The following is a 12,361-nucleotide window of genomic DNA, read 5'->3' as shown; positions in this document are numbered from 1 at the left end:
TATTAGGACCACTGTTGTTTTTAATTTTTATAAACGACATCGATGAAGGGATAGAGGGTCTGATGTTTAAATTTGCAGATGTTAAAATTGGTAGAGTAGTTAATGATCACTTAAGCCGAGCTTCTTCAGAGAGACCTAGATAGACTTCAGGAAGAGTCAGAAAAATGGCAGCTATGCTTTAATCCAACAAAGTGTAAGGTATTACACCTAGGAAACCGTAATCCCAAAATAACTTATTCACTTGATGAAGTTCAACTAAACCCAGTACTGGAGGAAAGGGACTTGGGTGTTATGATACAGTCAGACATGAAATCCTCTGAGCATTGTAAACAGGTTGGAAGGAAGGCCCATGGTGTCCTGTCGATGATCTATCGAACTTTTGCAAGTAGAGATAGGGATGTGATAATCCCATTATATAAGGCTTTTGTTAGTCCACACTTGGAATACTGTTGTTCATGTATGGAGACCACACCTAAAGAAAGACATAGAACTTCTTGAAAGGGTGCAAAGACGGGTAACTCGCCTAGTGAGATCGGCAAAAGGGTATTCTTATGAAGAAAGACTTCGAATATGTGGGTTGCAGAGTTTGGAAACTAGACATCTCAGAGGAGATTTGATTGATGTGTTTAAGGCTCTGAGAAGCATCAGTAAAATGAATGAGGACAAAATTTTCAAGATTATAAATGAGGCTAGAACTAGGGGGCATAAATTCAAGTTATGGGGGGAAATGTTTAGATTAGACTGCAGGAAGTTTTATTTTAGCCAGCGAGTTATAAATTACTGGAATAAGTTGCCTACATGGGTGGTAGAGGCTGACAGTTTGGGGAAATTCAAAGGTCATCTGGATAGTACCTTCGGGTGAGGGGAGAGCATAGGATGATAGGTGTAATTTCTTTTCTTTTATTAATTATTATTTATTTATTATTATTATTTTTAATTTTTTATCATTGTTTTACAGCAGGCCCCCATTATAACACGGTTCGCTTTACACTGATTCGCTATAACGCTGTTCTTATATTATAACCCGTATCTGACTATAACGCTGTTCTTATATTATAACCTGTATCTGACTATAACGCTGTCACAGATCGCTATAACGCTCTTTTACAGATTGAATTTTTGGCATATTTAAACGAAATTGTTTCATTTGTTGGAGTCGATAGCTTGAAAATGAATAGCAAAACAGCATTAAAACGTTTTCCATGCCGACATGAGAAATTTTCCCACGCTCAGTGAAATTTTCTTGCGTGCTAATTTAATTGCAGTACAGTGACTTGTTACGTAGTTCCGAGATCAACGTTGTAAAAAACGATCAAATATATTGCTTGTAATATTTGCGTTGTACTTCGGATAAATGCATCACTCAGTATCGTATTAGACATCGTGCGAAACGGACAGTTTACTTGAAATTGTATGGTAATTAATGCAACCAACGCAGTTACATTTTCGAAGAGTTAATAATGGCCGATAAGAATGAAAAAGCAACAACATCTGAGCGCAATACGAAGACTATAAATGTAAGGAAAAAGACTGAATTTGAAAATTAAATTAGACGTTTTGAAATGAATCGATTCGGGTCAAAGACAAGCGAATGTGTGTGCCATAATTTAGGACTTGCAAGTTTAACTGTAAGAACAATTATAAAAAAAAAATAAAGAATTAATTTTAGCAGCAGGAAAGATAACTGTTCCACTGCAAGCAACTAGGGCTAGGCCGGCTATTAGGATTGAAATGGAAAGACTTTAACTAATTTTATTGAAGATAATATCCAATGCAGAATTCGGTTAATATTATTAAAAGAGAGAGAGAGAGAGATTAGCCAATATAATGATCTGAAGAAAACTCACCTAAAAAAAAAAAAAAAAATGTGGAACCATTTAAAACTAGTAAGGGCTGGTTGAATAGATTTAAAATCCAGGGAGAAGCCGCAAGTGCAGATTAAGGAGCCGAAACTTTCAAAAAAGAACTTGTTAAAATTATTGAAGAGCGGTATTATGTATTATACTTCTCAACAAAGTTTTTAACATAGATGAAGCAGGACTTTTGTGGAAACGAATGCCTAAAAGAAGTTTCATATTGAAAGAAAAAAAAAAAAAAAAAAACATGCCAGGTTTCAAAGCGGCGAAGGATTGGTTGACTTTATTGTTGGGTGGTAATGCTGCGGGGGATTTAAAATTAATACCCCTTTTAGTTTATTTGGAAGAGGGCCAAAGTTCAACCAAAATCGACACATTTTTCTTGATTAAATTCATCAATTAAATTAAATCAATTTAGATCAATTAAATTCATGATTTTAATTGGAATTTTATGTTTAATTTTGATACGTAAGTAGTTACTACATAATTATATACGTATGTAATGCAGAATATTTTATATGTACAAATATCTGAATATTAAATATTTTGACCGACCTTTGTGCATATTTTCATTACCGTTTATTATTGATTAGGAAATATCCTATGGCACCGACCGCAACTCAGAAATACATATGTTACCTTATGGGAATGTGGCGCTCGCTTAGCGCGAATTCACTTAGCGCTCTGTTTTTACGGAACCAATTATCAGCGTTAAGCGGAGGTCACCTGTATTCGGTTTTTTTTTTTTTTTTTTTTTTTCCTTTGGCTAGTGCAGCATAAGCCATAAGCTTTCTTGCACCATGCGGCCATTACTAATACTAATGCTAATACTAAGGGTTTGCTTACTTCCTTTGCTGCCTCCTTTAATATAACTGGATAGATCCTGTCCACCCCAGGACTTCATCAATTTCTCCTCCACTTTGCTCTCAGTTATTACAAAATCACTTAACTCGTTGTTAGCATTTGATAAACTTCTAGCGCTCCCCTCATTGAATAACTCGTGTGAATGTAGATGTAAAATACTCATTCGGTTTATCAGCTACCTGAGCATGATCATCAATAGTCAACCCATCTATGTTAAGTGGTCCAATCTGATTCTTCCCTTTCCTTCTAGAGTTTACATAAGTAAAGAACTCTTTGCTGTTTTTCTCTGCATCCTTTGCTAAAGATTTTTCATACTCTGCCTTCGCCTGCCTAACCTCCTTTGTGACTTGATTACAGACTAGTTTATACCTGCCATAGGCTTCTGTGTCACCTGATACTTTATATGCATACCATACATTCTTCTTCTTTGCCAGGAGCCTCATTAATTCATCTGAAATCCGTTTAGGCCTAAAACTTTAACAATATTTCTTAGTTGGAATGAAAAGCCTAGTAGCCTTAAAAATTAAGTCCTTGAAGCAGAGGCGTAGCTAGGTTTTAGGTGCGCTTAGCAAATTTGTGGCTACACGCTTTTTTCAATAATTGGTAAAATCGTAATAAATAATATTAAATACAGTCCGACCTCTGTTTAATGATCTTTTGAATTTTTTGAATTCTTCTTGGTAATTATATTTAAAATAGTTTTCGTAGAACAAAGAAAATTTTCCATATAGCGAATGGATTACAACAATGGTATGTCTAAAATTAATTGGGCTTTTGTTGTTTTATTTAAATTATAAATCACAATATTCACGATTACCTATTTACATAGCAAGCACAAAAACACTATACAGTACACACATTATTTATAACTTCTAGCTTATTCAGTACTGTATCGTAGAATGTACACAATGCGTGAGTTGTGTAACTGCTATGCAAGCGATCTACTAGATAGAGATTAAGAATCTGAGTGGATCTTGTTCAAGAAGATAATGATAGATGTTGCAAATGAAAATTTTGGATGGGCCCAAAGGAAAGCCAAGAGATACTCGATATAATGGAGCACAGGAAAAACTAAGAACAAAGATGTAGAAAAATATAAGATGTATGACAGTTTGATTAAAGCGGAAATAAGGAAGACTAAACAGACATGGATGGAGGAGAGATGTAAAAGGATTGAATATCTGTAATATGAGCATAAGGAACATCTAGTCCACAAAGAAGTGAGGGAACTATGCAACATCGGAAAGACCGTGCAAGAGACCACATTCTGGAAAAAAAAACAGCAGGGAAATTGTGGACAAACAACAGAAAAAGGATAGATGGCAAGAGTATCTGAGGGAACTATACTGTGAGGACGACAGACAACTAGGAAATGACAACACCCAAACAGAAGGCAAACATCAAGACTTTCTGATGAAATAACTGGAGCAAGCGATTAAATTAGTGAAAAATAACAAAGCAACTGGCATTGATAACATCCCAGCCGAAATGCTCAAATGCCTCAGAACAAGAGAAAAACAACAGCTCCTCAATATTCTCGAAACTATCCCTTGAATTTCTGAGATCCATGTTTATTCCCATACCAAAAAAGATAAGCCTCACAAGCCACTCCATGAAAGTCCTCTTGATTATGTTGAAACTATTATAGATTTAATACAAGATTCTAAAGAAAGAATTACTGTTAATGGTTCAGTTATCAGTAACCTGCAATACGCAGATGATACTGTTCTCATTGCAACCTCAGAAGAAAAGCTACAAACATTCCTCAACAAAGTGGTAACAGCCAGTGAGCAGATAGGCTTAACAATTAATGCCAAAGATCAAAACTATGGTCATAAGCAAACACCTAGCCTGGAATCAAAATACGCTGTGGCAACTCCCCTATCGAACAGGTGAGTAGCTTTAAATATCTAGGGAAGATCTTTACAAATAATAATGACCAAGGCACAGAAATTAGAAGCAGAATTGGTATTTCCAAAGAGGTATTTAAGAATCTTAAGAACTTCCTCTGACACGAAAGTGAATTTCCAGAACAGATATCGAATGGCCAAATGCTACACGTGGAGCACTCTCCTATATGGATGTGAGACCTGGGTCATGCAGAAATCAGGAAACGAATCCTTCAAGATGTGGACGCTCAGAAAAATGCTTAAAATTCTGTGATCCCATGGAAATTTAAATTCTGTACAGTGGTCCCACTGTATAGAATTTAAATACTGTCTCAGACCATCATAGTCGCCTTTATGAAAGCAAAAGCCCTTCCCTTTAGCCTTGATGGCAGTTACATCTTTAAGTAATTCCCACATCAGTACATTGTGATCACTGTCACCCAGTGGTTCCTTTATCTGCAAATTCTTAATGCATGAATAATCACTGCTGATAATCAAATCAAGAGTATTACTCCCTCTGGTTGCCTCTCGAACATGTTGCTCTAGAAAAGTCATCCAATGAATGCACAGAAGTCTTGCTAGTGTGCGAGTGACCAACCCACAAGTTCCAGTCAGTATCTGGAAAAGTTAAAATCCCCCATTATAAGACATTCTGATTTACTGACCCACTCTATTTCTCTGCAAAATTGCTCATTAAACTCATCAGATTCGTTAAGCCTATAACACACACCTCTCATTTTTCCTTTCCCAGTGCTTATTTCACACCAAACAGACTCAACACTACATTGTCCACCAACATCAATTGGATGCACTTCCTTAGATTTTGTGTTTCTTAACTAACAGCATAACCCCTCCTCCCTTCCTGTCCTGTCTGTCCTTCCTGTGCACATTGTACTCCCTAAATTCCAATTCTGCACTGCTTATATCTGTGTGACACCACATCTTTGATGTCTTGACTAGCACTTCAAGCTCATCAAATTTATTAACTATACTCCTAGCATTGGTGTACATACAAGTATACATGCTCCTGTTCCTACTCTTAGTTACCCTAATAGGGCCCATGTATTTACTTGTTCTACTATGACTCCCTGCAGTCCTGGAACTCTCCATTACCTTGATTTCCAGGCTGCTGCTCATTCTAATAGAAGCTTATGGAGCAACTGGTGAAACAATTTCTTTATAACATTGCAGCTGTTGGCATTGCTCTTCAAAAGGGAACTCACTCTTGTTTTTCTCTATAGAGTTTCACACCATTTCATAATGAATTTCATAGCTAACTCATGGTAATGCTGATTGAGGGTGGCGGTGGTACTTCCTTATTTTAATGCCAGCAATCCTGTGTTAACTGTCTCCATTGGAGAAATATGTTTATACAGTATTTACCTTTTGTTTTCATGACCTGAAACAAAATAGCAACACTCAGTTGTTGCCTGCTGCACAGGAAGAAAACGAATTTGACTTTTCAGATAAGGAGGATAATTACTGAAAAGGGCTGATCCATTGTACTGATATATGTAACAAGTCTACAACTTATTATTTAAATTTGATTGCAAGAAAATCCATTTTGCATTCAAACAGCTGAAAGTTAATAAAAATAAATGAAAGTAAAGAAATGGTAAAAAATGGAAGGTTCTCTTTGCGTCAGCAAAGATGTAAATGGATTGATGGATGAATTAGGGTTTGAACACAATCCTGAAGAATGGAGATTATTCATTGATTCTTCTAAACTCAGTTTAAAAGCAGTTTTACTACACAATGGTAATATCAAACTGTCAGTCCCAGTGGCTATGAAAGCATGTCATTGCTATTAAATGCCTTAAACTATAAGAAATATTGTTGGTTGCATGGACTACAGGGTGGTTTTACTAAGTATTGTTGTTTCCTGCGTTTATGTGATAGTCGAGCAGTAGAACATCACTATATTGTGAAGAAATGGCCCATTAGAGAAGAATGCATTCCTGGGAAACTCAGCATAAAATGCACGCCTTTAGTGAAACCTGAAATGGTGCTTTTTCTGCCTTTGCACATTGATTTGGGTCTCGTGAAAAATTTTCTAACAGCTCTGGACAAAAGTAGTGCAGGTTTTGGGTACTTAGAAAGCCATCTTCCAAATAATTATGATGCAAAGTTGGAATATATTCATAGGCCCACAAATTAGACAGCTTTTAAAGGATGAAACTAAACTTAATGCCACTGAATTGCATGGAAATCTATCAGAGTTGTTTAGCGGGTTTTTAGGGAATAAAAATGTAAAGAACTATAAAGAGTTGATAGAAGAATTGTTGCATAACTATCAAAAGTTAGGATGCCGAATGTCGCTCAAGATACACTTCCTACATTCACACCTGGACTTCTTTCCAGACAGCTTGGGATCTGTTAGTGACAAGCAGGAGGAACAATTCTACCAAGATATCCACACTATGGAGCAGAGGTATCAAGGATGATGGGATCCAGCAATGATGGGTAACAATCGCTGGTTTCTGATAAAGGGAGTACCATTATGCTCATAAGAGCAACTTGCCTGACCAACTTGATTGGATACTATGATGCAGTCACAAAAGAACTGGATGCAGGGAATAACTTTGATATTATATACTTGGATCTTAGAAAGGCTTTTGATACTGTTGCACATGGAAGACTGCTACACAAATTGGAGCAGTGTGACATTGGAGGCAAATTGCTGCTATGGATAAAGGGGTGGTTGAGTGGGAGAAGACAGAGAGTGGTAATCAATGGACACTGCTCATCGTGGACTAATGTTATTAGTGGAGTCCCTCAGGGCTCAGTGTTGGGTCCATTATTGTTTTCTGTATTTATAAATGATATTGATGATGGTATATCAAGCTTAATGACCAAGTTTGCAGATGATACAAAGGTTGGCAGGGTTGTCAAGGACACTACTGACACTACACTGCTGCAACAGGATCTGGAAAGGTTGAGCAGATGGGCTGAGAGGTGGCAAATGAAGTTTAACATTGACAAATGTAAAGTACTACACATGGGAAACAGCAACCCCAGGGCAACGTATCAACTCTGTGGTACTACACTGACAGTGGTAGAGAATGAAAGGGACTTGGGGGTGATTGTGCAGGCAGATATGAAGTTCTCTGAGCAGTGCAGATGGGCTGCAAGAGTAGCTCATGGAGTATTGTCAATGATATACAGGAATTTTTCCAGCAGGGATAAGGAGGTGATTATTCCATTGTATAAGGCAATGGTCAGGCCACACCTAGAGTACTGTATACAGGTCTGGAGGCCTCATTTCAAGAAGGATGTAGAGCTGCTGGAACGAGTACAGAGAAGGGCAACAAGATTAGTGAATGGAACAAAGGGGCGCTCTTACGAGGAAAGGCTTAAGTTTTGCAAATTACAGTGTCTGGAGACTAGGCACCAGCGAGGTGATCTGATAGAGGTGTATAAAGCCTTGAATGGTTTAAGCATGCTCAATGCTGATGGGATTCTTCCTCTTGCTCAGAAAAATCACCTGAGAGGGCATAAATTCAAATTGAGGAAAGACAGATGTAGGATAGACGTGCGGAAATTTGCCTTTAGCCAGCGGGTGGTTGGTTGGTGGAACAGACTGCCATCCCTTGTGGTGGAGGTTGAGAGCCTAAATAAGTTTAAGGCTCAGCTGGACAGGTATTTTGAACGAACAGAGGGGTGAAGTGGAAGTGGGGTTTTTTTTTTTTTTTTTTTTTGGCTGATGCTGCATAAGCTTGCTTTCTTGCATCAAATGCCTCTACTAATGCTAAAGAGGAAAAAATAACTGTAAGTAGTATGCTTTTGTATTTTTGCCTCCACTTTTGTGGGTTAATTGCTTACTTAAATCCAAATAGGTGTTTATAAAGTTTAAATATGTTATTTTTTTTATCTATATAGAATATTTACTGTTCGTCATTTCTATTTCAAGCAATTAATTTACAAGAAAAGTAGTCAAGTACATTTAGATAAGTAAATATTCACAATTTTTGGAAAAAAAGGAGCATGAAACGTGACATGCTACTAACTTTCTACTGTCATTTTTGTTTTCGGCACGTGCGATTTAGTCAAAATCAGTTGATTTCGTTCATGTTATCAAAAAAAAGTTTAAAACTGTTGGCTAGTGTAATTAATGATACACATTAATTATTGTCATTGTTATTATTATTAATGGAAGGAACTTTACAGAATGCCATCAGAAAGGGCAGAACTAATATTAAATGTTTTACTCCAAATTTCTTAAAGTTGGTAGGTGCCAACTTTAAAAATCTGACGTTGTATTGTGTGGTTATTCATTTATTTAAAAAAACACGTTAAATATTATTAAAAAAAGAAAAAACAATTAATGTGTTTAATTATTAATGAGCTTGACACAGTTTTGTGCAAATACATCATTTATTCATAGCTGAATTTAAAAAAAAAAAAACCAAAGTTATACTGTTAGGCATCATTTTGATATCTCCTATTCTAAAATCCTTCATGGGTGGCCTGTCTAAAAATAAAAGTGGTACTTAAAATAAGTACCACTTCTGCAATATAGAAGTTCACTGGGGAAGTTTTACTTTTTTTCTAAGTATAATAAACAGGCATTGTGAATAAACATCGTGAAGTATTTCACAATATGAGATTTATTATAAGGATGTCTAACATACAAACGTTGATTCATTTTAAAATTCGAATATGAACCAGATGATGCATTTCCACATAACTGATGTAATTTAAATTTTTCATAGTTTGAAATTTTCCAACCCTAAAATCCTAACCCTAACAGTATAAATTTGGTTTTTTTAAAAAATTTCATTACTAATGTTCAATCAGTATTGGCCATCTTCAGTGGATTTCATTGTTCACGCCACTGCACCTCACCACTACACACTTTATAAGAATTTTACTTACGGCTTGCATTACTGTAGTTCACATTTAAATGTTATGCTCAATGTTCATAAAAGTGAAGTGTTTACACTACTTCTGTTTTTGTCTTTCCAGAGAAATAATATCTCCATTAATGATAATGTGTTACATATGAGTTTAGAATATGGAGTTGATAAAGTAGTATCTTGCCTTTCAACGTGCATTTTTCCAGATAAAACAACTTATCCCATAGATGAAACAATGGTAATTAATAGTATTATTACCTCTAAGTATTTTTAAGAACTTTGTATCTTTGAATATATATAAAATTATATACATAAAAATATATAATTTTATATATATATAATTTACTTAATTTTTTTAGCAGTTTATATTGCAGTTCCTTACTGTTCAAAAATAAACTTTTTTTAATGATTCGTGTAATTTGTATGATTTTTACTGATTTATTTTAAATTGATTGATTGTGCTTTGATTGGCTTCACATTAATAAATGTTCTATGGCTTAATTGGATCACTTTTTGGTGCCACCTTTATTTTCAGCCTTTTTCTGAATACAATATAATAATATAAAAATGGATTTTGCACAGTTGTGTAAAATCCATTTTTTATATTAAAAACTTATTTTAATAATTTTTTTTAAAATAAAACTCCTTTTAGAGCTGTTGGCAAGCAAAATTCAAATCAAAAGAACCCACATGCAATTCAATACCAACCCATGTAATAGTGAAATTCTTACTGTTTTAATGATTATTATCAGAAATTTCTGGAATTTTTAATGGAGAAATCAAAGAAAACATTTTCAGAAACAGCTATTAAGCATTTCAACTGTGTGGGGTAGATAAAGAGCATAAATAACTGAAATATTGAGTAGGGTCTCATCAACCCTTCGTCCCCTGGCTTGGGATTAAATATGATAAGCTATTTAATTTGAATAGTAGGTCTCTAATGTTCCACTAGAATTTCAGCCAATCTGTTTGTTACTATGTAGCCATAACTAACTTAATTTTGATTTGCCTTCAATTCAAGTGATTTTTCTTTAATCTTCTTTCAATCTGGACTATCAGCTTCTTACAGGAAATTTTGTTCTGTACACAGAGTAGACAGATTAGACAGGTACAACATCTCAGATTTGGCTGTCCAAAAACCATACCTTTTTAAGGTGTGTTCCCCTTAAGAGTTGATTGATTTCACTTGGCACAAATAGCACTACTGAATAACAGATTTAGTTCTCTGAATACAATTTTTTTTTTTTCCCTAATGTAATCTTTTCTTTTTTTCTAATTCTCAATTTCTAATTGTGAGATTCAATGATCAAAATATTCATTCATTAAAAATCCTTTAAGTTCTTTTGGAATTCAAATGATAGAGAAATATTAGGTGGTTTAATTTAGAAAAAAAAAAAAAAAAATCATATATATAAATAAAAGTTTCCCTTGAAAAGGGTTAGATATGTCATAAGTGAATAAAATTGAAAGCACATTTAAAAAAAAATGTGATAATTAATGCATCATTGAAATCTGTACAAAAAATAAAAATATGTACAAAAATTTTCCCTGTTCCATCAACATCAGTTCCTTCCAAACCATAAAAATAATTAGCAAAGGAAGAAATCTTCTATTTACATTTTCTATTTCTGAAGAGTAATATTTAATTTTGTAAATCTATATATTTATGAAACACAAAGCTAGAATTTTCACAAAAACTGAGTGTCAAAAACTTTTCTCACATATTTGAAATCCTCATTAACATTTCAGATGCATATGATTTTCAAATAACAGAAATTAAAAGAATTAAAAACATTCTATATCGTGCTCAAGAGCATGTACTGATGTCATATACATATTCTGTACGGAATAACTAAACTAGCATATTCTGAAACTTAATGTCAATCTCACTTTTCCATGCAGAGTAATGTCTGAACATCTGAAGCATACTGAAATTTTTGTTGGTCTGATTTTAATGAAATTTGGGATGACTCGGCAAACTTTTTTAAAAGATCCAAATATAAAACTTCATCGGAATCTCTCCACTGAAAGCCAAGTTTCTGCATGTGGATGAACGTGGTGAAGACAATAGATGCTTTACATATGTAAAAAAGTGTTTTAAAAAAATCAAATTCAGGCATATTCAATTATCAAATAAATCTGATGAGTAGCTGTGAAGTTAAATTTGTGTAATAGTTCTTTTTTGGTGGGGGGGGGAATAGGAAGCATGGGGTTAACTTATTGACATATTTGTTAAAAAGGTCTAGAGGAATGTTGTAAATAGGTGCGAATATTTTGAAATGGATCAGAGCTACTGTTCCAGGTGTATTGCAATGTTTTTTTTGTAGAGAGGTGGAAACTATGAAATCAAAATTGGATCTGAAACCTTTACAGGGACCAACAAATCACAAGATGAAAATTTAGTATCTGTCCAACCTTTCCTTCTAGAGGCTGAAACATACTTTCATTTATGTAGATTTCTTTTGGGAGGAGACTGGGGGAGGGGAGGATATGGAATGGAATCATAATTGCTCTTAAAAGCTTCCCTGGGACCAATGAAACAGGCACTAAAAATTTGGTGTCAACCTGATGTTTCTTTCTGGATTTAATGCTGAAACATCTGAAACTATTACTAATAGAAGTTTCTTTAAATGGGGACTGTTGAATTGGAATTGATCATAAAATCTTTGTAGGGACTAACAGAACACATGCTGAAAATCTAGCAAATGACCTGACGTTTTTTGTTCAAGTAGCAGATATCTGAAACTTACTTCCATTTATGTATAGAGAACTTGAAATTTTACAGAGCAAATAACTGCCAAATTTCTATTGCTCCCATTTTAAGTTGGGATGATTCGATAAATCTTTTCTAAAAGAAGCATAAAATTTCATAAATCCATCCATTGGGAGTTGAATT

General features: G+C 34.7%; 1 protein-coding gene across 1 annotated transcript in view; it reads left to right on the top strand.

Moving 5' to 3' along the window:
- The window catches only part of Gmer (GDP-L-fucose synthase-like protein), a 119,981-nt gene that overhangs the window by 51,581 nt on the left and 56,039 nt on the right, over positions 1–12,361 (top strand). Inside the window, exon 4 of the mRNA XM_090388255.1 lies at positions 9,575–9,703. Coding sequence (XP_090244381.1) covers positions 9,575–9,703 — 129 coding nt within the window. The remainder of the gene's footprint in view (positions 1–9,574; positions 9,704–12,361) is intronic.

This window comes from Mastigoproctus giganteus, chromosome 14, assembly GCF_048544385.1.
Source record: "Mastigoproctus giganteus isolate SK-2022 chromosome 14, ASM4854438v1, whole genome shotgun sequence".
NCBI classification, from domain to species: Eukaryota; Metazoa; Arthropoda; class Arachnida; order Uropygi; family Thelyphonidae; genus Mastigoproctus; species Mastigoproctus giganteus.
Note: the sequence above shows the minus strand (reverse complement) of the source record. Positions and strands in the feature narration are given on the sequence as shown.